At 48.0% G+C, this 26,038-nt stretch overlaps 2 protein-coding genes across 2 annotated transcripts; one reads left to right on the plus strand and one right to left on the minus strand.

Annotated features, from left to right (window-relative positions):
* The first annotated feature begins 3,991 nt into the window (after positions 1 to 3,991).
* LOC126022122 (keratin, type II cuticular Hb1-like) lies at positions 3,992 to 14,215 on the plus strand. Its single transcript, XM_049782972.1, has 4 exons — positions 3,992 to 4,057; positions 9,675 to 9,773; positions 11,497 to 11,720; positions 14,029 to 14,215. The coding sequence occupies exons 1-4, from the start codon at positions 3,992 to 3,994 to the stop codon at positions 14,213 to 14,215; spliced, it is 576 nt and encodes a 191-aa protein (XP_049638929.1).
* Positions 14,216 to 19,123: 4,908 nt separating this feature from the next.
* Positions 19,124 to 24,518, minus strand: LOC126022123 (keratin, type II microfibrillar, component 7C-like). Its single transcript, XM_049782974.1, has 9 exons — positions 24,147 to 24,518; positions 22,654 to 22,862; positions 22,042 to 22,102; positions 21,358 to 21,453; positions 21,007 to 21,171; positions 20,661 to 20,786; positions 20,188 to 20,408; positions 19,895 to 19,926; positions 19,124 to 19,272 (listed from the first exon to the last, which is right to left on the minus strand). The coding sequence occupies exons 1-9, from the start codon at positions 24,516 to 24,518 to the stop codon at positions 19,124 to 19,126; spliced, it is 1,431 nt and encodes a 476-aa protein (XP_049638931.1).
* Positions 24,519 to 26,038: the final 1,520 nt, after the last annotated feature.

The raw sequence follows: 26,038 nt of genomic DNA on the forward strand, positions 1-26,038 counted from the left end.
GCTGGGAGTAACCCCTGAGCATCACTGGGTGTGGCAAAAAAATCAATAATTCTTAGTGGGGGGGTGTGTGGAGCAATAATTTGGAGGTAGGGCACTTATCTTGCACATGGCTGACCTAGGTTTGATCCCCAGAAACCTATATAGTTTCCCAAAAATGTCCAGGAGTGATTACTGAATGTAGAACTCAGGAATACTGAGTAACCCTTGAATACCATGAGAAATAGCCCTAAAACAAAACAAAAACAATAAGAGAAAAAGAATAATCATTATGGGACTGGACCATGTGCTTTACAACAGGTAGGGCATTTGCCTTGCACACAGCTGACCAGAGTTTGATCCCTAGCATCTCATCTGGTCCTGGAGTCTGCCAAGAGCAAGAGCAATTTCTGAGTGAAGAGCCAGGAGTAACTGCTGAGCACTCTTGGTGAGGTCCAAATACCAAAATAAAACAAAATAAAATAAAATAATCATCTTTGTAGGGCCAGAGTGATAACATAGCAGGTCCTATTTCTCTGATCCCCTCATACTTTCTGTTCTTTAGACATTACTGGGCACTGATTCTGTGCTCCACCCAGATTGGAGCCCAACATCTTAGGGCCACTCTCAAAAACCTTCCACAAGAGGGAGGGGTTAGGCCCAGAGGTCATGCCTGCTGCTACCCACCATGCTGCTAACTCTGAAGAGCAGCCCCCCCAGGAGCTTTCTGACAGCCATGATCTTTTGGTTCTGAATCTCTACAATGGTGCTTAGTGGTGTGTTGGCACAGGCCAGTCCACATTCATTTGGCTGTGATTCAAATGAGCGTTAATTTATTTAAAGTGAAAATCACCCAATACTGATCTGAATGGCCTGGGGTGAAGGATGTAGTCAGGTGGTGAAACTCAACTCTCATAGATGTAAAGACCTGGCACAGAGTGACCCAGAAATCCCCTGCACCTCAATACCTGCCAAGAGTGATTACTGGATAGGATTAAGTCCTGAGCACTGCTGGGTGTGGGAAATAGCTAGCTAGTTAGCTAGCTAACTAACAGAAGGAAGGAAAGAAGGAAGGAAAGTAGGTAGGTAGGTAGGGAGGGAGGGAAGAAGGAAGGAAGGATGGAAGGAAGGAAGGAAGGAAGAAAGGAAGGAAGGAAGGAAGGAAGGAAGGAAGGAAGGAAGGAAGGAAGGAAGGAAGGAAGGAAGGAAGGGAGGGAGGGAAGGAAGGAGGGAGGAAGGAAGAAAGGGAGGGAGGGAAGGAGGAAGGGAGGGAGGGAGGGAGGGAGGGAGGGAGGGAGGAAGGGAGGGAGGGAGGGAGGGAGGAAGGAAGGGAGGGAGGGAGGGAGGGAGGGAGGGAGGGAGGAAGGAAGAAAGGAAGGGATGGAGGAAGGGAGGGAGGGAGGGAAGGAAGAAGGAAGGGAAGGAGGGAGGGAGGGCAAAAGAAAGGAAGGGAGAAATAAAGGGAGAGAAATGAAGGAAGGAAAGAAAAAGAGGAAGGAAACAAGAAAAGAAAAAATGTATGACAGAAAGCAAGAAAAGGAAGAAAGCCAGGAAGACATAGTTTAGTGGCATACCACACTGTGCTTTTAGGGGTCATTCCTGTGGGGCAAGCCCTGGCTTAGGCCAGACGCATGACCTTTCTGAGACTCAGTTTTCTCCCATGAAAAACAAGTAATAATAGTGCCTAATGAGATAATACAGGGAGAACTTTTCAAGCTCCACCTAGCATTTAACAAGAGCTCCATAAATGTTTGTGTTTTATTTATTCTATTACTATTAATTTGTCATTCATCCTGTCTCCCTGTGGGCAAAAACTTTCTCTATTCTCAGAACCCAGCACCTGGGCCCACTCCTTCAGTGTGCAGCCCTGCAGTTGCTATTGTGTTCCTCATGTGTAGTTTATGTCTTTCCGCTCAGACAGTTGCTCTCTCTCAGCCTCAGCCACTTGAGATGGCCTCATTGTGTCCAGGTGACTTGAAGGAGAAGTCAGGGTGAACAGGGGCATATGTGAGGTCTAATAAGCAGGATTCTGAAAGCAGAGGCCGTGGCAACACTCACCTCAAGGGTTGAGCCTTGGAGTGACTGAGGGCTGAGGCCTTCTCTGGACAGGAGCATGGACTACAGGTGATAGGATCTTAGAGAAATCGTCCTAATCCAAAGATTGCTCTTCAGCTACTGCCCACTCTAGAAGGCAGTAACCTATCATAAAGGGAGTTAATTATGTGTCCAATTATCAGCAGAGGAAACAAGAGTGTGCGCTCAGCAACCAGCATTAAAGAGAAACATGCAAATCTCCCAGAGCTTCCTTTGTTTTTAAATATGAGTTATGATTGCGCAGAGGGTAATTAAATCCAGAATCCCAGAGGTCATTGTGAGCGACTGTGTTTGGCTTTGGGCTGCCTGGTATTTCCCATTTTCAGGGGGTGCTCATGGCCCCATTTGCTTTCTTTTCTCCTTCCCTCAGGCCCTGAACCCCTTTTCTTCAGGCCTGATCTCAAAGCCCAATCCTGGGACTGGAGTCATAGTATAGAGGGTAGGTGCTTGCCTTGCATGTGCCTGACTCAGGTTAGAATATTGGTACCCATATGGTTCCCTGAATCCCCCAGACATGATTCCTTAGCACAGAACCAGGAGTAAGTCTTGAGCACCACCAGTGTGAACCCCCTCCCAAACCCTGAAAAAATAACCAAATAAAACCAAAAGCCCAGGGCTGGAGAGATAGCATGGAGGCAGGGTGTTTGCCTTGCATGCAGAAGGACTGTGGTTCGAATCCCGGCATCCCATATGGTCCTCCAAGCCTGCCAGGAGCGATTTCTGAGCATAGAGCCAGGAGTAACCCCTGAGTGCTGCCGGGTGTGACCCAAAACAAAACAAAACAAATAAACAAAAAAAAATCAAAAGCCCAATTCTTTGGTCCAGACTTGATACCCCAGGGATGTGGCTCCTCTTGAGCATTGCCTTCTATAGAAAAGGGGGCTCCCACCCTGCCCCAACCCATCTGAGGGTTCTGGGACTGTTCCTCAAAGCTGCAGCTGGAGACCAGCTGTGTGGCTCATGACTCTAGGATCACGGGTTTCTATGTCCTTTTTTCCAGGAAATGGGCGAGAGTAAGTACTTCCAGGAAGTAAGCTAGAAGCTTGGAGGAATAATCGGAGACAACTGTGAACATGTCCATGGTGCTTCCTCAGCCTCTTTCTGGGCAGAGGAGGTGGGCTTCTGAGCCAACATGGGCTCACGGGAATAACAAATAACACTGGGTGTAAACCTCACCCAGTGGCAGCTGAGTTGTGGTGGTTAAACTGATCCCAAAGAGGCTGATGGCTAGAGTACAGATAGGCCCGTCCAAGTGTCGGCTCAAATCGTGGATCCCCCTCAGGGGAATGTGTTCTGGGAATCACTGTTGTTGGAATCTTGGGTAGAGAAGCATGAGAATGCTCAGCACAGCTAGATCTCCCACTTGGGAGAATTCACAGACACGAGTGTTGTGCAAGGAGCGAGGCTTTGCTATGGCCTAGACCCTCAGCATTCACTCCTGGCCCACTATCCCCACTTGCCCATCTATTGATGGTCATATCTCTCTCATCTACTCTCCTCGGGGACCTAGGGTCCAAATAAAAATGGGAAAAGAGCAGTAGGATCCCAGTTGGGAGGAGTGCCTATGAGAACTCTGCAGTGCTCGTGCAAGTCAGGCACATCAAGGAGCTTAATATCAAGCTGCATGGTGCTGCAGGAAGGAAGGGACTCCTGCCAGAGGATGTGATGAACAAGGACCCCTACCCACAGCAGGAAGAGTACTGGGGAGCTGGCATTTGGCTGGGTCTGGGGTCTGGAGAACTAGCTGAGTGTGGAGAGGAAGATTTCGGAGAAGGGAAGGATCTGAGTAAAGGCACAGCAAGGCAAGGTCAAGAAAAAGGAGCCCTCTGGTTGACTGGAAGAGTGCAGGTGGAAAGGGATGACCTGAGGATGGACAGGGACTTGGGACATGGTCAGGGGAACTTAGAGAGTCAAGTTGATCATGGAGGTGTTAGACCCGAGAAAGCTGAACTTGGTCATGTGGGAGCCAATGGGCTGTGGGGACAGGGTATGCAGGAGGTTCTGTGTGTGACAGGGTGCAGTCCAAGTGTCTCTTGTGGATAACTGAAGGAACCTCTGATATGTCTAAATTTCTATGTGCCCACTACATCTGCTGCCTCCTTCACAGTATAATGTTGTAAGTTCTGGAATCCAGCACACCTGAGTTCTGCTACTCAAAATCCAGGCTGTTAGTCGTGGTGCCCCTCCTGAGCCTAGGGTCCTCATGCTAGTGAGGACTACTTATCTGGGCTTCTGGAAGATGAGGTTAGCTGTGCCTGGAAAGCATTAGAGCAGGGTCTGGTGTACGGTGTTCAGGAAACAAATTCCTTCTGTTCTTGTTGTTGCTATTCCCTCCATATCCCACTGGCCACTGTTGCCCTCACCCTGGTAAGTATCTCTGTCTCTCTCTTTCTGTCTGTATCACCACACCTGCTCTTTTAGGCCTAGAACTACAGGCTGCACATTGATATTTCCCTGTCTTTAGCCCCATCTCACACATAGTTCAGGCTCAGAACTTACTAAAGATCTTATGAAATCAGGGAGATTTGAAAGAGGCTGGAGAGTAAGGTTTACATCACAAAGAATAAAAATCACTAGTATTGACAAGGATGTGAAGAAATAAAGGATCCTCATTCACTGCTGGTAGAAATGCTGACTGGGAAAACAGTCCTTTGGAAAACAATATAAACACTTCTTACAAAACTAGGAATTAGGCTTTTATTTGACCCACTATTTCTACTTCTTAGCATCAACCCCAAGGACCCAAAAACCTTATTCTAAAAGAAATTTGCATTCTTATATTTATTGCATCAATATTCACAATAACTAAAATGTGGAAAAAACCCAAATGCCCGAGAACAGATGACTGGACTGTGGTACATATGCAAAATGGAATATTACTTAGCCTTAGGGAAAGTTGAAGACTTGCAATTTGCTGCTAAGTGGTGACTGGAGAAAATCATGTTGCATGAAGCCAGTCAGGAGAGAGAGAGACTCCTAGACCTTTGGAGCTCTTAGCCACATCACTTCCACAAAGACAACTGCAGGTTTCGTGTGTCTTCAAGAAGCAACTGAACACAGGAGTTTGTGGTAATCTTGTTGAATTTGGTAGGGAGAAGGGAGCTGTATGCCAAGGCTCAAGGGCCATGGTTATGCTGTAGCTTTGGCCCATAAGCTTGTTACCTGTTGAAGGTGGGAAGTAGGTTCCTCTCCAAGCTGCCAGACCCTGCTCCCACCCTTCTCAGGGCTTTGTTCCTGGTCTTAGCTCACCTTGTGACCAGACAGCAAGACTCATCAGACTGGTGGTGTGTGTGTATCTCATCCAGCTTCATTTTCTGTCTCCTCCTTGACACCTCACAATGTACAGCAACCAGACACCTGGGCTGACCTAGATTCTTCTGTCATCTCAAGTCCTCAAAGATGCAAGAACTATCAAGGTTTCCAAATTGCTTGAGTGTAGGATTTTCCAAATCTTCATCTTGATGATACTACCCCAGGAGAGGGGAGAATGGCTATGAACTTCCCCAAGCCCATAAAAGTGACAAAATGACCAGTCCCCATGGTGTGGCACTAAGAATGAGGGACTATAAAGGATTGGAGTGTGGAAGCTGGGCAGAGACCTCTCCTACCCCTCTGACTCTATCTCCTACAGCAGAGACTTCATAATAACCCAGGACTCTTGCTTTGGCTTCTGCAGTGTACTCTACAAATCTGTTTCATGTATGGCCAGAGATAGAGTTCCGGGCCAAAGACATAGTCATAGGTTTTTCTGGGTTCTATCCCCAGCATCACAAATAGTGGGTTCCTGAGCACCACCGGGGTGATCCCAGAAGGTAGAGCCAAGAGTCAGCACTGAACACTGCTGGTGTGCTGCCCAAACCAAAACCAAACAAACAAACAAAAATATCTTTCTGAGCTTGACTAAGAGAAGGATTTTAAACAAGGACAGAAAATGCTCTTAAAAAAGACCAAGAAACTAGATTTCATTAAAATTTTAGCTTGTTAAACTATGCCAAGGTGAAAACATCTGCTTAAACTTGAAGATATTTTTATACATATAATTGACAATACAGTATATTTTTAAAAGTAATAATTAGCTATAAATAATACCAGCAATCCAGAAAGAATAAGGCAAAGAATCCAATAGAAAAAAATAGGCAAATGGAAAGGAAAATATAAAAGGATAAAAAGGATAACCAACATTAGAGCTATTCAATCCTAATAGGAATGAAAATGCAAAGCAAGACTAATATTGTATTGATTATGCCATTTAATTATCGAGCCTAAGACAAGTTCAAGAGACTCTTTTATGCATAGCTAATCAAATGATAAACTTATGATAGTGACTTTGGTCATTTTTATCTTGTAATATTGAACATATTTTGGGTCCTGACATAGTGTCATGCATGCCTTGAGCACAACACCTTCAGGGATAAACCTAGTGATTTCCTAGCACTGTGTAACCCCAAAAGATCCACATTCTGAGCCTTAGCATGAACTGTTTAGCCAGTTGGCTGAGTATTCTCTGGAGTGGTGTTACTTTCACCAAAAAAAACAAAAAAAAAACAAAAAACAAAACAAAACAAAACAAAAAAAAAACAACAGAAGGAGCTTGCCTTGCATGCAGCCAATTCAGGTTTGATTCCTCGAACCACATAGTTCACTAGCCTCCCAGCAGTGATCCCTGAGTGCAGAGCCAATAGGAAGCCTTGAGCATGACTAGGTGTGGCCTCAATCCAGAAAAACAAACACCAAATCCCAAGCCAAATAAAAAAAATGGATAGAAGATCAGAATGTACTCTCCATAGTAAAACCCTTTTTCCCCATGGGACTTTTGGCTTTAATGTTATGAATCTGCATGCAGGGACTGATTCAGGATATTAAATACAACTCTTGAATGTGGTTAGAAAGGGTCACGACTTTTTCCCTAAAATCTTTTTTGCTGAATTAATTAGAAAAGACCTATTAACAAGATCATAAGAACATTGTTTTCTGTAATAAGAACAATCACAAACAGATACCCATAGGACAGAGACTTAGCCATCCATTGGACTACTATATAGTTTTGACAAATGAACAAGCTTCCATGTGCCAAAATGGATAAATCTCACCAATAGAATGTTGAGAAGGTAAATACATACAAGCAGCATACTATATTTTACATAACATATGCAATTTATGCAAAGGCAGGCAAATCCAATTATTCCTAAATAATTATAAACTGGATACATGATAAAATAATAAAGCAAAGAGAGGAATACTAACTCCTAAAGCACAGCATAAGATGGAATGAGATAAGGATTGGAGCCTTCTGTAATGAGAATTTTTTTACAACTAGTTACAGAGGCACTGGTGGATATGTGACCATTTATTATTATGTTGTTACAGAAATCATTCAGAGTATATTCTGTTTACCCTCATGTATGTACTTGAAACTTTTAAAACAAAGTGCTGATTTGGCTTACACCTTCTTAATCTTGTTTTCTTCCAAAGATCAGAGTCTTCACCCTACATTTCCTTTTTTGTCAGGCTCAAAAGCCAGTTCCAGCCTCTTTCCTTCCTATGGGCCTTCTGCATTGCACCAAGGACCTTCTGAAATTGCATTTCACACCTGGCCATTGGCCTGTTCAAGTGCCATATGTGGCTCCTTCTACTGAGCACTCCAGAAACCCAACCTCAGTTCCACACATTTCCCACTTGAAGTGACCTTCTTCCCCCTTCTTTCTCCTTCTTTTAAAACCCATTTCTATGCAAAGAACTTCATTTTCCCACCTCAGAATCACAGGACTTCCCCTTCCACACATCAGAACTCTGCAGTTATGCTGTTAGACTCTGAAATTGTAATATGGTGAGGTCACAAAGCCCCCAAGAAAAAAGGGTCACTTCCTCAGAGCAGAGGATTCTGGAATCTCCTGCAGCTTGAGCAGGGAGTAGATGGTCACAGGAGGGAGGCTTGGAGGATACAGCATCTCTTCATCATGGTGAGATATCCACAAAGTGAGGGCTCTTCCCCTCCATTTTGGGCTCTTAAACCTTGCCAGGCATGAGTTTGCTGCAGCTGCAGTTTGGGGAGTGGCAGCAGGAAAGGGGTGGTGGTGGTGTGGTGGAAATAGGCAAAAATACAAGGGAGAGGATGTATGATGTGTTCCTGACTGTTCTCACATCCATCTCCCTTGGAATGCATGGGCTGCCTTAAACACTTCCTGTTTTCTGGATTAAAGCAGGTAAGTGACTTTAGGCCTCTCAGGGAGTCAAGCAAAGAGCATAGACTTAAGACATGGTCTGGTTTGGCCACTACCTGGAAATAATGCTCACCTTCTGTGACACTGTTTGCCTACAAGGCAGATGACAAGTATCTGCTTACCCACAGACAGATGTCCCCTTCACAGATGGTCATGCACCCCAGTGAGTGGTAGAGGGACAGGACGATGCAGTGTCAGGCACCATATAGGTGCAAGCTGTAGAGCTCAGGATTGTGGAGGCAAGGGGCAGGAGGGACAAGCCCACGGATGGAGTCTGCAATAGGCAGTACTCCTACCCTCACCAGAATCATGGTCCAGGTCCTTATCACTGAGTAGGATTCATTAAAGAAACATTTCTGTAGTCTTAGATTAGGTTTGCTTGATTTTAGTTTTTGGGTCATACCCAGTTGTGCTCAGGTCTTACACCTGGTTCTGTCCTTAATTATTTGCTTCTGGTGGGCCTTGAGTAACCGTATTTTATATAAATTTCAGTGCTAAGGATTAAATTGAGGTTGGCTGCATACAAGGCAAAAAACATGTCCACTGTATTATCTCCCTGGTACAAGACTTAGATTTTTTCTTTTTGCCACACCTGGTGATGCTCAGGGGTTATTCCTGGCTCTGCATTCAGGAATAATTGCTGGTGATGCTCAGGGGACCATATGAAATCCCAGTTATCTAAACCAGGTTGATTGTGTGCAAGGCAAGCACCCTAACTGCTGTACAATCACACCAGCCCTCAAGCTGGCTTGGCTTATAAAATCCTTTTTAAAATTAGGTAGAATTGGGGCTGGAGAGATAGCACAGCGGTAGTGCATTTGCCTTGCAAGCGGCCAACCCAGGACCAACGGTGGTTCAAATCCCGGTATCCCATATGGTCCTCTGTGCCTGCCAGGAGCAATTTCTGAGCACAGAGCCAGGAGTAGACCCTGTGCGCTGCCAGGTGTGACCCAAAAACCAAAAAAAAAAAAAAATCAGGTAGAATTGAGTTTTATTAAATGCTTTTGCTTATCATCGGTGCATTTAATTGATTGTCTGAAAGGTACTACAATAAGTGCTTTCCTAGGACTAACTACCCTTTTCTAGAATAAATCCTGTTATCTTGGCCCAAAGATCTGATACCTTTTGGTGCCTGAATTCATGCTATCTTTGGCATCTCCTTGCTTGGGGGTAAACCCAACACTGTACTAGCCAAGTGCATTACATTTAGCAACCTTTGGAGCTACAAAAGCACCCACCCCATTTTAAAGATGGAGAAACAGATGTCTAGAGAGGCAAGTAGGTGATGGAAACTGGTGCTGCCTTACCAGCCACAACCGTGCACCCATTTGCTCTCTTAATCTCCTTGGTCCTCCATCTCCTCTGATACTCCCATACTCCCAGTGTGAGGAAATAAAGGCAACTGTACAGAAACACACACAGGAACTGAGATACAGCAAGGACGAGTTGAACAGGATGAACCAGGCCATCCAGGAGCTGACAGTGCATGAAGACAGCTCCAGGAGTCAGGTGAGGGAAGTGTGTGTGTGTGTGTGTGTGTGTGTGTGTGTGTGTGTGTGTGTGTTTAGCAATGGTGTGAGGGGCACAGATTTATGAAGTTAGATGAGCCACCGACTTCCACCCTTTGAAGAGCTGGGTAGAGTAGTTGTGTGAATGTCTGAACAAACACAAGGTATATGTCACTGCTGCCTTAAATTTGCTTGTGACTCTGTAACTCACAGGAGTAAGTGTGGTCGAATAGACATGTTTGTTTGAACACAATTTTTGTATGGGTATCATGGGCCTTTTTCTTTTGAGGGGTTGTTTGGGCAACACCCAATGATGCTCAGGACTTACTCCTATTTCTGAGCTCAAGGGTTATTCCTGATGGGGTTTGGGAGAATTTATATTGATGCTGGGGATCAAACCCAGGTTGGCCATATACAAGTAAAGTGCCTCTATCCCTGTCTTGGCTCTGTGTATGGGCCATTTTATTGTGTCTTTTCTTTTTGTCCCCACATATGATTACATTTGAGCCCAAGTTCAAAAGCTCCAAGAGTTTACCTATAAATCCAATTTGTATTTTAAATGGAGAGATTGGCAATATTTAGCTGTTATCTCCTACAATCATTCCCTAGTCTTCTGTGGTACTACAGTCCCTACCACTCCAAATTGCATCAAATTTGATACCAATGCAGAAACATTTTTTTGGTCACCACAGAGGTGTTTGGTGCTCTGGCTCTGTGCTCAGGGGTCGTTCTTGGTCTGGGGGGACTAAATAGGTGCTAGGAATTGAGCCTGGGTTGGCCACATGCAAGGCAAGTTACCTACAAGCTATACTATCTCTGCAGCTTCCTTGATGTTTATTTTTACCCTGGCTAGCAATGTTTTTATCCCCATAGAAAAAGAAAGGACTTTAACTTTAGGAACGAAATTGAAAACCAGGAAGAGTTCCCAGGTGAGAAAAGAGTGTCTGTGTAGCACTGGATACTATCCACACAGAAAAGGCAACCTCTCCTCTATGCCCCAGTGCTGGTGACTGGCCAAGAAAGGGCAATTCTCACATACATGCTTCCTTTCTCCTGCTCTCTCCCATCAGCCACCTCTCTAATCCCAGAAGCCCCCACTTCACCCCACTGCGGGACAGTCTTGACTTGCTATCTGCAAGTGACACTAAGAAACAATTGACAATTAAAAGACATTTGTGATGGGTTCTCCCTCATCTGGGGAAGGATGACTTCTAGGAGACAATTGCTGCCAGGACTTGCAGAGTATGTAGGGGATCCTTTGCCATCCTTTGGCTTCCTGCCAGCTATAAACTGCTCAGATTCTTCCTATTTCCTAAGTCACAAGTGTGCCAAGGTTATTACAAATTATTTTATCTTTTTCTAGTCTGCTAGGAGGAAAGGACAATGCCTCTGTTAGCTTTCCCGATGAAAGGATAATTTCAGCACTATCTCCGGAGGAGCCTTTACTGTGAAACACAGCCAAATTCCTATTAGAAGTGTCTTGTCTCAAGAGGAAAGGACTCTCTTTAGACCCTCTCAGATGACTGGTTCCAAATCTGGTGGGAGCAGGGTGGTGACACCCATCTTCCAGAGCAGACATATTCCTTCCTTACCATGATTTTCAATGCCTTATGGCCCTACAGCTTCTCCAAATGGTGATTCCTGATTGGAAGGGTACTGAATCATCCTTCTGTCCATGGTCTTTCCTTTGCCCCCAGCCCTGTGAGTTAGAGCAAGCCAAGGACCACCCACTCAGTGAGCAGAAGGCGGCAGCTGCAGGCAGTGCCACTCTTAAGGTGGCTTGGCTAGAGGCTGCCCTACAGAGGGCCAAGAAGCTCACGGTGCAACAGCTGCGAGAGTACCAGGAGCTCATGTTCATCAAGCTGAGCCTGGACCTAAAGATCGCCGCATACCAGAAGCTGCTGAAGGGCAAGGAGAGCTGGTGAGGACCAGGTGGCATGCTCCTTGTGAATTCTAAGAGGGCCGGTAGAGCACAGGGAAATCCAGCCTTCACCCTCCACCTCTGACCAGCTCTCACTAGCTTCAGTGACATGACCCAGTAACAGTGGTGTTTTCCCACCATGAAGCTACTTGGTTATTCTTTCTGTCAAGACTGCTGAGAAGACCAGGTTCGAGTTGGGAAAGGTCTCCCAAGTGGGCATACATGAAGGCTCTCTTTTTCTTTTTCAACTTTTTCACTGTCTCCCAGGCTCAGGGAATCCTGGCCAGATTTTCAGGGGCAGAAAAAGCCCAGCTTTTCCTCGGGACAGCAGTTTTGCACTAGGGATCACAGGTTGCAAGTTCCTGTGGGGTCGGTCAGGAGGAAGGAAATCAGGAGGGAACTCACTCCACATGCCTTGGGTATGCTGTGACCATGTTTTCCTTTACCCCACTGCATCCCACCAGAAAACTTACAAATGATGCTTTTATTATTTTACTTTTTTTTGTTTGTTTGTTTTTGTGCCATTTCAGTGCTTAGAGCTGACTCCTGGCTTTATGGTCAGGGATCACTCCTGAAAAGCTCAGGGAACCATATGGGAAGCTAGGGATTGAACTTGGGTCTGCATCCTACCCAGACTCAGGAGTGGTGCTTTTAGTCCCACTTTCCAGATGAGAAAATTGAGTTGGGGAAAGGAAAAGGGAAAAACACAGAGAATCCACCCCCAGCTCATGCCATACCCGGGCCTTCAAAATAGGCATAGGCTAAAGAAAGAAGTTTTAGTTTTGTTGTCCTCCAAGTTATCAGTATAAGAGATTTCTTGTGTCTAAAGCAGCAAGGATGGAGTTTAAAGGTTCAGAAGTAATTTGACAGTGTGGGAGGCAAGGGAGGGAGCAGGTGGGAAGGATTTCTGCCCTCCCAGGGCTGGGGCCAGTGTTGGTGGTGAAAAATAGAGAAATCAGAACCTACTGGAATGGAGAAATTAGAATTCACTAGAATGGAGAAATCAGAATCCACTAGTAGAGAACTGAACTCACTGCTTCTTCCTGCAGGCTTGGCCTAGAATTTGGGGCAGGGAGTGTTAATAAGTAAATAAAATAAATAACAGGCAGATAGGGGACAATAGTGAGGGGTGAGGGGGTACTTTTGTCTTGTGTCTGATTATTTCTTCTAGGGACTTTCATTCCCACACAGGCTATTGCTTTTTCACAGGTTCCCTGTGCTGGGGGTGTTGGGTGCTGGGATGATTTCTGGTGGCAGAGGTGTTGGGGGACATTTCTGTAGGGGTGTCTTTGTGGCAGAGATGCATTCTAGGGTGCAGAGGTGTGTGTGTGAGAGAGAGAAAGGGAGAGGGAGGAAGAGGGAGAGAGGGAGAGAGAGGGAGAGGGAAAGAGAGGAAGAGGGAAGGAGAGAGGGAGAGGGAGGGAGAGGGAGGAAAAGAGGGAGGGAGGGAGAGAGGGAGGGAGAGAGAGGGAGGGAGAGAGGGAGGGAGAGAGGGGAGAGGGAGGGAGAGAGGGAGGGAGAGCGGGAGGGAGAGAGGGAGAGGGAGAGAGGGAGAGAGGGAGAGGAGAGGGAGAGAGAGGGAGGGAGAGGGAGGGAGGGAGAGGAGAGGGAGAGGGAGGGAGAGAGGGAAAGGGAGAGAGGGAGAGAGGGAAAGGGAGAGAGGGAGAGAGGGAAAGAGGGAGAGGAGAGGGAGAGAGAGGGAGGGAGAGGGAGGGAGGGAGAGGAGAGGGAGAGGGAGGGAGAGGAGAGGGAGAGAGAGGGAGGGAGAGGGAGGGAGGGAGAGGAGAGGGAGAGGGAGGGAGAGAGGGAGAGGGAGAGGGAGGGAGAGGAGAGGGAGAGAGAGGGAGGGAGAGGGAGGGAGGGAGAGGAGAGGGAGAGGGAGGGAGAGAGGGAGAGGGAGAGGGAGGGAGAGGAGAGGGGGAGAGGGAGGGAGGAAGAGGGAGAGGGAGGGAGGGAGAGAGAGGGAGAGGAAGAGAGGAGATAGAGAGGGGGAGAGTGGGAGAGGAGAGGGAGAGAGAGGGAGAGAGAGGAAGAGGGAGGGAGAGAGAGGGAGGGAGGGAGAGGGAGGGAGGGAGAGGGAGGGAGAGAGAGGGAGAGAGAAGAGAGAAAGGAGAGAGAGGAGAGAGAGAATAACTGGAGAACAGGGATGGGGGCATTTGGGTAGAAAGGGTCTGAGCATCTGCCCACATGAGGGGTCTGTCTGTGTCTTCTGGTTTGTGTAAGTGGGGGGTAGAGGGTTCCTTCCTCTAACAGCCACTCTCTGCTCAGTCCTTGGCCATATTCCCACTTGGTGCCTGAATCCGCCCAGTCCATTGGCGAGTGGGTTCCTGTGTCGGTTAGAAGGAGAGGAGTGCCCCCGGTGGCAGATACGAGTACTGCGGCTCCTGACGAGGAGTCGAAGACTGCAGGAGCTGCAGAATCAGCAGCGGTGGAACCTTTCCTGGCTCTCCTCAGCAAGGCAAGGAGGCCTAGTTTCTGACCTGAAGACTCCGTGAGGTCTCAGATGCCCCTCTCCGAACTAGTCCTCATCTCACTTCTCCCTGTTGACCTCGCCCTTAGAAAAGTGTTTGCAATGCGGTCCACCAGGAGCTGCGACTGACCTCTACCTGAGAGGCCAGGACGCTGCTCTCTGGGAGGCCTAGTTGCGACTCTCTGCACCAGCATCCTGCTCCTCTGGATTTCTCTACCCTCTTCTGGGACTATTCCTTTGCAATAAAATGTTGGCCCGAGCAACGCCCGGATTCCTTGGGGGAGGGGGGGGAGGGTTCCTCAGAGCAGTTTAAGTCTGATTGAATTTGATAATGGGGGGGGTGGAGTCACTACTAGGACTGTCCCATCAAGATGTATGGGTTCTTTTTTTTGTGTGTGTGGTTTTTGGGTCACACCCAGCAGTGCTCAGGGATTATTCCTGGCTCCAGGCTCAGAAATTGTTCCTGGCAGGCAAGGGGGACCATATGGGACACAGGGATTCGAACCGATGACTTCCTGCAGGAAAGGCAAACGCCTTACCTCCATGCTATCTCTCCGGCCCCGATGTATGGGTTCTTAAGACTTCTACTTGGTGACATTACAGAACCAGGATATTCAGAATTGGGGTGGTGTGGTTAGAGGCCCTAGGTCAGTGGTCGGCAACCTGCTGCTCGCGAGCCACATGTGGCTCTTTACACTTTTAATTTGGCTCTTCTGTGTGCCGGGCAGGGAGGCCGCTCCAGGAGTCAGGACTCTGCTCCTTGTCTCTGTCAGTGTGCGCCCTGTGTGGTTCTCAAAATAAATTTCAATCATGGTTTTGGCGAGATTTGGCTCAGTTGAAAAAGAAAAAGGTTGCCGACCACTGCCCTAGGTGAAAAGGGACAAGAATGGGTTTGATAAAACCCAGAGGGTCAACTTCCTACCTTGTGATCCACAATTGATCCTTCTTGGCACAACAACTGAGAAATGCACCATTCATTTATTCAGCCAACTCACACACTCTACAAACATGTATTGGAAATGTGTAAGATTGGTCATAGTGCTGGCCATTGGTCAAGGCCACTCTAGTCCTGAACATTCACACAGGGTAGTCTGGCCCACCAACACAGAACAGACTGGAGCTTTCCATTATCCTGGTGGGGTTTTCAAGGTTAGCTATGGGAAAGAGGTTACTCCCAGATTGGTGTTAAGAGGTGGTGAGATGGACAGGACAAAGGCCTGGCTTGGTATCACAAGTAATGCCATATGGATTGATAACCCTGGGGAAAGACAGTATGCTCCGTCTGAAACTTTATAAGCCAAAGGATTTTGTGAAGTAGAAGAAAGACCAGTTTGTGGGGTAGGTGGCCAGAGGGGGTCTGGGTTTCCAAGCCTTTGCCTTGCCACACAGGCTTAGGAGAGGCCCCGATTCCATGAGCTCATGCTCTTTTCTATTGCACAAAGGGTGATTACATCATCCACACATGTCTCGGGGACAATGGTACCTGCTTCCTCTGTTACTGGGTGGGGCTAAGGTGTGTCACTGGCCAGAAGCCCTGACTTTACCTTTTAAGGCATCCCAGTGCCACAATGTCTGCTGGGTTTTCCTGGGTCCCTGCCCGGAGAATAGGTAACCTACAGGGCCCCATCGTGGGGAGAGTAGCAGCCTCATGCTGAAAGAATGGGACTGAAACTTGGCTGCAGGGGAGAGAGGAGAGTATATGTTGGCCTGACACCTGCATCAGCTCCATTTGATCCAGACCCACCCACAGAAATAGCATAAACACATTCCCAGTGCAAAGCTGCTGGTCTGCAAGGTATTTGCATTGGGCTCTGAGCTCCCTACGCTTTGCTAGAGTGGAATGACAGTCTTTGATTTTCAAGAGTCAGGGTTTTTTGAGACTTGACTATGATGATCCAGTCAAGGAAATCACCTTGTGGGGGACAACCCCAGGAGTGTAGGTTGATTGAAGGGCGATCAGTCAGTTGCTACTCCATTGAGGACTGGTTATTCACATTCTCTCAGTCCACGCCCTACGTCTTAATTTGCCTGATGTCAGACCAGGAGATCCCAAGAGTTGTGGTCAGTTTGGAGTCTCCTACTGGGCCAGGACCAAGTGTGGCATCAACAATGTTTGTGGTTTGGGGACGATTCTCTGAGTGGCTGCTCTGGCCACGGGCCCCATTCCAGCCTGGGCTGGGAGAGGTCTGCTGGGTGACATTTATGGAGAGTCAGTCACCAGTGCTTTTATAAGCTTTGTGAGTTGGGGTGACTTCTGAAGGGAGGAGGTTATCATTAGTTTGGTCATCATTTCTCAGAAGAAAGGGACCTAGAGAGGTTAACTTTCAGGTGACCTCTGTGCATGCCTCACACTTTACAGAGCCACAGCTGCCAGATGTTTCAACTGTGCTCTTGTCTTTGCATCAACCCTTCAAATAGACTGTATGTTATTTCCAGTGCCTGCCATAGGCTACAAGTGGATGAATATAGGCACTCTACTCTGCTTTGCCATGGACCCTTTTCTCCTACTCTTCATGCCTAGGGATGCCCCTTTTTGGGTCCCAATCATCCTGGCATGATTTCAGTTGCTTATGTTGGGAAGGCAGGGCTGGGATGCGATTCCCAATCTGGCTTTTACCTAACCTGAATTTTTACCAGTCCCTTGAGGGGGGTGAAGCTATGAGGAAAAGGCAGGCATCAGTGGGCAGCAGTAGGATGCGCATCAGGATAGGGGATACAGGTAGTTTCTGAAGTGGTCAGAAGTGCTGTTAGCAACCCCCTTCTCCCTAGGATTGCTGAGCCTCTCTGCCTGCTCAGAAATCTGGGAACTGGGTGGTTTGAGAGCTTTGTCGCTGTCTGGGATTATTCCTAGTCCCCTAAAGAGCATTTGTCTTTACAGAGAACTCCCTCTGGTCTCTGTATGTACTCTCAGTTATATGGGGAGGATCCTGGCCATTCAACTTTAGCTTTCTAGGCTTGGCTTGGAATGTTTAGCAGATTAGCCATTGAGGCAAGCTGAAGTTAAGGTATTTATTTTGGCTTTTTGAGAAGCTGAGGGGCCATGATCCTATACTCAGGCCACCCATGAGAGCTTCATCACTGTCAGGCGTGAGGATGATACATAGATGGACTTGAAAGAATTGGAGGTTTCTGGAAGATGTGGTGATTTCTCTGTATTAGAAACTTCTTTTTTTGTTTGTTTTGTTTTCGGATCATACCTGGTGGCTCTCGGGGGTTACTCCTAGCTCTACACTGAGAAATCACCCCTGCGTGCTCAGTGGATCATACAGGATGCCGGGAATCGAACCACTGCCTCCTGGGTAGGCAAATGCCCTAACATTGTGCTCTCTCTCTGGCTCATGCATTAGAAACTTATCACAGAGATAAGTGCAACAAGAAGCTGCCATGACACAGATCCCTGGAAGATTCTACTTTACAGTTTGCAAAAGGAAACTACCAATGACAAATTTAGAAGACACCCGGAGCAATTATTTTGTGGTAGAATTTTACCTCTATGAAATTCCTGATCTTTCCACCAACCATCCATGGCATATGGTTTCAAGGTCATATTTGGCAGTTTGCAGGGCTTACTCCTGGTTTTGTATTCAGGGATCACTCCTTGTGTTGCTCAGGGACAATACAAGATGAAGAGGATCAAACCTATTGCCCTATCCACTATACCAGGGGTCCTCAAACTTTTTAAACAGGGGGCCAGTTCACTGTCCTTCAGACTGTTGGAGGGCCAGATTATAGTAAAAACAAAAATTATGAACAAATTTCTATGTACACTGCATATATCTTATTTAGAAGTGAAGAAACAAAATGGGAATAAATACAATATGTGGCCCACGGGCTGTAGTTTGAGGACCATTGCTAGTATACTATCACTTTGGCCTCACACAGCAACTTCTTTTTTGCAATTTACTCTAGAGATGCGGAAATTGAGGTCCCTCCAGGGTAGGTACATGGTTCAAAGTCCTCTGTGAGAAAGAAATAGAAATGAGCCTTGGTCCTCACAAGCCAACCCCACAGCATTCATCTTCATCTTGATACTTCATCCCTATACTATGAGCTATTGTTTGGTCTTGGAGGTGATTTGCCAGCGACCATGTCTCCACAACCCCAAAAGCCTTCATTCAAAACATAGAAGTAACTATATCAAAGAGTTTTTTTTACAAGTTTAAACCATGTTTGTGTGTTGCCCTAAAGAAATCCTGTTGACTCGGTATTGCCACCACTGTGAGGAATAAGGCTGCCTTTAACATTAAACTATTCACAAACCTGTTCACTGTCCATTGATTTAGGAGAGGCACATGACTTTTTGCAGCTGGATATAAGGAATTTTAGGCCCATTCATAGAGCTCAATCCCAGAAAGTACCACATTCAGGCTAGAGCCCTACTCTGGTGGCTCAGCTTTGCTTACTTTAACCACAAGATATAGCAAAAAGTGTAGCTACAGTCATCAAGGCAGGTGCCAGCAAAACCCCGGATAAAGAGACTTCCAGGAGCCCACCAGCCAACGACTGTGACAGAGATTCCACACTCACTCGGCATTTTTCTCAGCCATGTGACTTGGGGAGTCCACACAAATCTGGGCTCCGGAAGAGGATAACAGAGGTATAGACCAGTCTAGAATTGTCTACATTCATTTATTGAATACACAAATCAAGACAGAGAGGAACAGAGTAGAGGCTGAAGGAAAACGGGAGCCCTGACCCAGGGAAGAAGCCTGGTCTGGGACACTCTGTCCCGGAAGCCCCTTCTGGTGTACACCAAGGGGATTTCTTCCTGGCAGTAACTTTACCCGGGCTGGGTGGCAGAGCCCAGAAAAAGGACATCCCACAGAGAAAAGAGGAACCAGGAATGGGCGAACTTCTCAAAGTGCTAGGAAAGTCATTGGTGCTTTGCCCAGAAGGACCCTCTGTGGAGGGAGGGTGGGGCAGTGCTGGGCTCCTAACATTTGCGGCAGCAGGGCGCACACATGCCCGTGCTCACTGCCAGGTTCCCACTGCAGGGGGCAGAGCAGGCATTGCCGGTCACTGGTCTGGAGCCTGACATGCACAGGTCCCCGCAGACGACACCACCTCGGGAGCTGCTCACACCTGCAGGGACAAAGGCAGAGTCAAAATTCACAGACTTGGGGGCTGGGAAGGTGGCGCTAGAGGTAAAGTGTCTGCCTTGCAAGCGCTAGCGTAGGACGGACCGTGGTTCAATCCCCTAGAGTCCCATATGGTCCCCCCAAGCCAGGGGCAATTTCTGAGCGCATAGCCAGGAGTAACCCCTGAGCGTCAAACGGGTGTGGCCCCCCCAAAAAAAAACAAAAAAAAATTCACAGACTTGGGCAAATCAACCTGCCTCTTGGATGATGTCTCCTGGATGATAGATCAGGACAAGTCAGATTTTTTTTTAAATTTTGGCCACAGCTGACAGTACTCAGGGATCACTCCTGGTGATGTTTGGGGATCATATGGGGTGCAGAAAATTGAACTGGGTTGGTTGTGTTCAAGGCAAATGTCCTACTCGCTGTTTCATTGCTCTGATCACAGGAACATCTTTATCTGTCAATTCTAGAATAAGTTAATTCCCCAAATACTCTTTCCTATCGTCTAGACTTGAATCCCTGTTGCTGCGATGCCAACAACCTCTTTTAAAGGGTCTCAGCGAAAACCCTCCTTGCAGGCCGATACATGAGGGGAGGAAATCTTTCACAGGCCAATTACTTACAGACATTCACAGAGCCGACGCCTTCACACAACCTGGGGGAAAGAGAAAGAGGCAGGTGAGGGACTATGAATGAGCAGATTGAGCTCCACAACTATATTTACGGTGGGTCCACACAGGGCTCAGAAAGAAGGCAGGGGTTTGAGAACATATTACCATGTCCACAAATATTTCTCACAAAGATAAAATACAAATGAGATTGTCAGGGACCCATAGTAATTATTCAGCCAAAGGATGAAAAAGTTGTACACAGAATTGGGTGGATAGAGTAAAAGTTAGACTGGTTTGGGCCACACCTCTGCTCCTCGCCCTCGAGCAGGCGCCTGTAGGTGGCGATCTCGATGTCCAGGCCCAGCTTGGAGTTCATCACCTCCTGGTACTCCTTCACCAGACAGGCCATGTCCTGCTTGGCCTTCTGCAGGGCCTCCTCCAGGCCAGCCAGCTTGCAGCGGGCGTCATTGACAGCCGCCTCACCCTGCTGCTCAGACTGGGTCACTGCAGCCTCCAGTTTGGTGTTCTGGGGGAAGATGTCAAAGGGACTGTGAGGCTTAGGTTCCTCAGTGCAGTTCAATGTGTCCAGTCCTTCCCACACTGGACCCCTCAGGAAGCAATGCTGGGTCTCTCCATTGAGTGTCCCTGAGTACCCCCTCAGGGAACCCAGTCCTAGAACCCCTACCCCTAGGAATGAGGGGACATCCAGACAAGGACACACAGCCTGGGGACCAGGCTAGCCCCCAGCCACACTGGTTTAAGGCATGCAGTTCCTTACCTGGCACTTGGCATTCTCCACCTCGGCTGTGAGTCTCTGGATCATGCGGTTCAGCTCATTGATCTCCTCCTTAGTGCGGCGCAGAGTCTCCCCGTGCCTGATGACTGTGGCCTTCATCTCCTCACACTAGGGCAGAGGAGACAGGGAGGCTTGTGAGACCCAAGATGGGAAGTGCTGCCCCTCAGGACCCAGGTAAGAGAGCAAGTTGTGCAGTGCCCAGCCTGAGAGTGGCCTATCCTTCTCTTGCCATGCCAGAGGTCAGTGTTGTCACCGAGAGAGGTCTTTTCTAGTATGTTCTTTACTCCCTTCCTCCTGACCCATATGGGAACAAAGCCTATGCCCTCACCTTGGTGCGGTACCAGCTCTCAGCCTCGGCCCTGCTGCGGCTGGCAATGTCATCATACTGAGCCTTGATCTCGGCAATGATGCAGTCCATGTTGAGGTCCCGGCTGTTGTCCATCTTGACGATGACTGAGGTGTCTGAGATGTGGGCATTGAGGACGCGGATTTCCTAAAGGGGGTGTGTGGATGAGTGGAGTGAAAGGGAGTTTTGCACCCTTCTCCCCACCAGGCTGGACAATCTTCTAGGCCTGTCCAGTCTACAGCTCTTTCCCCTTGGGTAGCCTCAAGACTGTAGCTACCAGTGCAGACAAAGGCCTTTCCTTGGCTGCCTCTGTGCCTGGGCCCGGGTCCTCACCTCTTCATACAGGCGCCGCAGGAAGTCGATCTCCTGGGTCAGTGCCTCAGCGTTGGCTTCCAGGTCTGACTTGCGCAGGTAGGCGCAGTCCACATCCTGAAAGTGGGGATCTCCTTAGTTCAGTTTATCACCCCAATTCTCTCCCCTTCACTTCTTTCTCCCAGGGCCAGAGGCAAAGTGTGCGTGTCTTCTTGAGTCATCATTGCTTTCCTAAATGTGCCAAACCCAATCCTTACACGAACCACCAGCTGGGTGCTCCTGGCACTGGCTTCAGCCTCTCAGGCTGAAAACATTCTCATGGCAACCCCCTTGATAGAATCAGGATCCCTATTGCTTCATGGTCCCCAATTTCTGTGAGCTTTGTTAATCACAGAAGCCCCCACATATTGTGTTTCCCTACCCTCCTTCCCAAAGTTTACACTGTGTGGTCTGGGCCACCATGCCTGGGCTGCCATGATTGGCATCCTAGCATATCCTAGCAGGCAGATTCACCATGCACAGATGTCCCCATGCCCATCCCAGGTCTTTATTGGACATGCTCAGGCCATGTTCTATCCATGACCTGAAGCAACTCTTACCCCCTGCACCATATACATATACCATCTGAATTTGCCAAGGACATTGTACCCCCTATTAAATGTCCCCCTCCTCATGAGCCCCGAGTCCTGAATCCAGGGGCCTTACCTTCTTCAGAGCCACAAACTCGTTCTCAGCTGTTGCTCTCAGACAAACTTCCTCTTCATACCTGAAACACAGAGAGCAGAGAGCAGAGCCTCCTATGAGCATCCTCCTGCCTCCTGGACAGTCAAGGGACCTAGAATGGTCTACTCTCACATAGCTGGGAGCCAACCCACCAGAACCTTAAGAATGGTTTAGGGGTGTCTGACTCCACTTTGAAATGGGGCTGATGGGCCACTGTGGGCTAAGCACTGCTTGGGGCTCTGCAGTCCATGTGGCTCTTTTGGGGGGCTGAGGAGACCTAGAGAGTCAAGGCTGGGGGAAAAGCAGAGCCAGAACCATTCTTTGAGTGAGCTGAGCTCTGATGGGATCAGAGTGCTTCAATGGGCCAAGCTGTTCCCTGTGAAGTAGCAACTGCTCACACAGGACTTGGGGCTGCTGGCACCAGAAGAGGAGATGAAGATGAGGCAGGGATGGTCTTCAGGTCTCTGGGCTCTTTTCCTGGGCCAGCCTCTGGCACCAGCTGCTCTGAGAAAGCTCCTGCTATACAGTGCCCCTGAGCTCCAGACTCCCTTCTCTCTTCCTGTGAGCCCCTACACCCCCAAGCACCCTACTCACTTTTTCTTGTAGCCCTCCAGCACCTCCTGCACATGGTTGAGCTCTGAGGCCAGCCTTCCACTGTCAGCCTCCACACACTCGGCCTCCCGCCTGAGGGTCTCGATGTAGCCAGTGAACGTGGGCTCCAGGTTGCTCTCACAGCACTTGCGGTTCTGGTAGAATTGCCACTTGGTCTCCAGCAGCTTGTTCTGCTGCTCCAGGAAGCGCACCTGCATGTGGGGGCAAACAGGGCTCAGAGGTCAATGGTGGGGGTGCTGAAAAGTGGGCACAGCCTATGGCTTTCAGGAAACTCCCAGGACCAGAGCTCAGACACCTCAGACGTGGGTCAGATCAGGGAAGGCACAACTATCCACCCTCTGCCCTGCCACGTGGGGTGGTCATGAAGTCCACTCCTCTAAGCCCATGTGTGAGGAAGGTGCTTGTTGCCTTGCACACTGTCAGAGCTGAGTTGGGTCCTGGGCAGGGAAGCCCATCCTTGGCTCAGCTCTAGCAGAGTCCAGCTCTATGTCTGGGTGACCTATGGTCTGAGGCAAGCTGAAGGCTCAGCCCTCAATGGTCCAGAGTTTGCTCCTCACAGGCGAGAATCCCCAAGATTCATTGCAGCTTGGAATCTGGGGATGCCCTGTGAGCTGAAGCTGCAGGCTGTGGAGTGTGATCTTGGGCCCAGCGCCTTGGTGTTCATCTGAGGGACAGTTTTCACCCCTTTCCCCATGAGGGAGACTTCCTCCACCTGGACCTGTCCAAACTTGAGAATTTCTGAAGGTGCTGCCATTGCCCCACATTTTTTCAAGGTCACCAGGTGTCTTGGATCACCAGCTCACACAATTCTTCACAGGCTGTGCCTTTTTTTGAGTCCTGTTAATGTGTGATTTTTGCTTGTCTTCCTCTCTCATTTGCATGTGCTCTGAAGGGTGAAGTTTTTCTTTCTCCCTCATACTTTCTCCTATGTACTAGCCTAATGTTAAAATTTGGTGGGGCCGGTGAGGTGGCGCTAGAGGTAAGGTGTCTACTTTGCAAGCGCTAGCCAAGGAAGGACCTCGGTTTGATCCCCCGGTGTCCCATATAGTCCCCCCAAGCCAGGGGCGATTTCTGAGCGCATAGCCAGGAGTAACCCCTGAGCGTCAAACGGGTGTGGCCCCCCCAAAAAAAGAAAAATTTAGTATTGCTCGGGAAACCTATCCAATATATGTCCCTCTAGACTTGTTTCTATTTTCAGCTGTACTTCTTGTTCTGTGTAAATTTATTAATTTTTACCCCCAACTTACACTCAACCTTCATAATTGTCTCTTGTGTGGCCCTTCTTGTCTGCAGGCTGTGCAGAGCACCGTCAGGCCATCAACCAGAGTATCCTTCCCTATCTTCTGTGTGATGCCCTGGATGTGCATCCATCTCCTCTACCACACTGTAGGCTCATCAGGTTTACATTCCTGCTGTCCCCAACTACATCCTCAGTCCTGGCTAAGAAGTTCCGTATGACTGAATCAGACACTCACTTTGTCGATGAAGGCAGCAAACTTGCTGTTGAGACACTTGATCTGCTCCTTCTCCTCCTGCTTCACGCACTGGGCAGAAGGGTCAATCTCCAGGTTGAGGGGCGTCAGGAGGCTCTCATTGACAGACACGGTGGTGATGCAGGGAGGGCTGGGTCCACACACACCCCCAGAACGGTATCCGAAGCTGCTGCCGCAGGATCCAGCACGGAAGCCCCCGCAGACGCTGCGGCTTCCGAAGCCCCCGGTGATGCCTCTGTAGCAGGAGATGCCGCGGTAGGGAGCAGAGGTGATGCAGCAGCGGCCTGGCCGGGGCCCACAGGCTGAGGCGCAGCTGAAGGCACGGCCCCCACAAAATCCTGATCCGCAGGTCATGGTTCTGCTGGAGAATTGAGTTGTGTAGTACAGGAGGAAAGTTCTGGAGTCTTGATGAAAACTCCAATGTGCTCCTGGATGCACTGCAGTCCTATTTATGCTAGACTGAGAAGGGGCTTGGCTATGCAGATGGAGTTGGGGCAATTTGTGCTTTATGGGCTTGGGCAAGTAGTTGGATCCAACGCCTTCCTAGAATGTGCTTTAATGGTAGAGTGGCCCGCACCCTTCTCTGTGTATAGGATGCCAACCCCATAGGCTGTAGGGGCACTTACCATGTTTCATCTTCAAAGTGCCTCACCAGCAGTGCTTCCACTCATCGGAGGCTACTCAGGAGAGAAGGGAAGGGCAAGGCGGGGGGAGGTGGAATTAATGAGGTTAAGTGAGCTGAACAGGGAAGCCACAGGTGGCAGAGTAAGTGAGGACAGGTACCCATGTGTGAAAGGGTGCAGCGGGGAAGAGATTCTTCAGAAAACAGGGCTTCACAAAGAACATATAGAAGTTTCATTCCATTGGTGGCTGAATTTTCTAATATTAAGTCTGGATGTCCATGTTTCTAGATTGTCTGGAGGATTTCAAATAATATCAGATTTTCCTTCTATGGTAGCAGTCAACAGATGATTAAATGTTTGTGTTTTTTTTTTTCAATCTTTGTTATAAGAGCTTTGTATATATAGAAAAGTAGAATGAAGAACTTAACCAGGGTTTCTCAATCCTAGGCTACCCTATAGGTCCCAGGACATTCCAAGGGGACTATAGGTAAATATCTCATAAATTATGAGACATGGCCCAGATGGGGCCCACCAGTAGGGCAGGGTGACCACAGAAAGGTAACTGGTTTTGAAAAGGGCCACATTGGGGAGAAGGTTGAGAAATACTGGTTTAAGCAACACTCTCAGGTGTTCCATGGGGTGCATAGATTGTACCTACTTGTCAACACTGTGATATACTAGCATTCACATTTGCACAACTGTGTTATAGTTACAGAATTATGACATGCAATCCTAAAATACTTCTATGCTCTGTAAGACTAGGAAATTACCATTTTCATATGCAGGAAAATTAACAATAATTTCCCAAATAATTTAGTGTCCTTTTATCTTTTGTTTATTTTTGGTTTGGGGCCACACCCATGCTTGGCTCTGTGCTAAGGCTGGCAGAATGGGTTGAGGTTTCTGCACTCAGAAGTCACTTCTGGGGGACTCAGGATCATATGAGGTTCTGGATCTACTGTGTGGAAGGCAAGTGCCCTTCCTGCTGTATTTTCATTCTGGCCCCTCTTATCCATATTTTATTCAATTTTTCAATAGTCAAAACATTGTTTTTATTTTAATTAAGTTGAGCAATTAATTTTATTTGACTTTATTTGAGCAAGGCTTTTTATCATTAAAGACTGGTCATGGTGCTAAAGCTGGACCATTCAATATGATAGTCCACAGGCACACATAACTGGGCTGCTCTCTAGGTAGCATTCCAACCATCTCAGAAGTTCCATGGTGTAATGCTGATCCAGAGATATGATT

The sequence above is a fragment of the Suncus etruscus genome, chromosome 11, assembly GCF_024139225.1.
Source record: "Suncus etruscus isolate mSunEtr1 chromosome 11, mSunEtr1.pri.cur, whole genome shotgun sequence".
In the NCBI taxonomy this organism is placed as follows: domain Eukaryota; kingdom Metazoa; phylum Chordata; class Mammalia; order Eulipotyphla; family Soricidae; genus Suncus; species Suncus etruscus.

Excerpts from the sequence above, each read along its gene's own strand:
- LOC126022122 (XM_049782972.1), top strand. The coding sequence starts at position 3,992 with ATGGAGGTGTTAGACCCGAGAAAGCTGAACTTGGTCATGTGGGAGCCA. Across the intron at positions 9,774-11,496 it reads AGGCCATCCAGGAGCTGACA|CCCTGTGAGTTAGAGCAAGC; the intron begins GTGCATGAAGAC and ends CTTTGCCCCCAG. Across the intron at positions 11,721-14,028 it reads CTGAAGGGCAAGGAGAGCTG|TCCATTGGCGAGTGGGTTCC; the intron begins GTGAGGACCAGG and ends GAATCCGCCCAG.
- LOC126022123 (XM_049782974.1), bottom strand. The coding sequence starts at position 24,518 with ATGACCTGCGGATCAGGATTTTGTGGGGGCCGTGCCTTCAGCTGCGCC. Across the intron at positions 22,863-24,146 it reads TTGCTGCCTTCATCGACAAA|GTGCGCTTCCTGGAGCAGCA; the intron begins GTGAGTGTCTGA and ends CCCCACATGCAG. Across the intron at positions 22,103-22,653 it reads CTGGAGGGCTACAAGAAAAA|GTATGAAGAGGAAGTTTGTC; the intron begins GTGAGTAGGGTG and ends TCTGTGTTTCAG.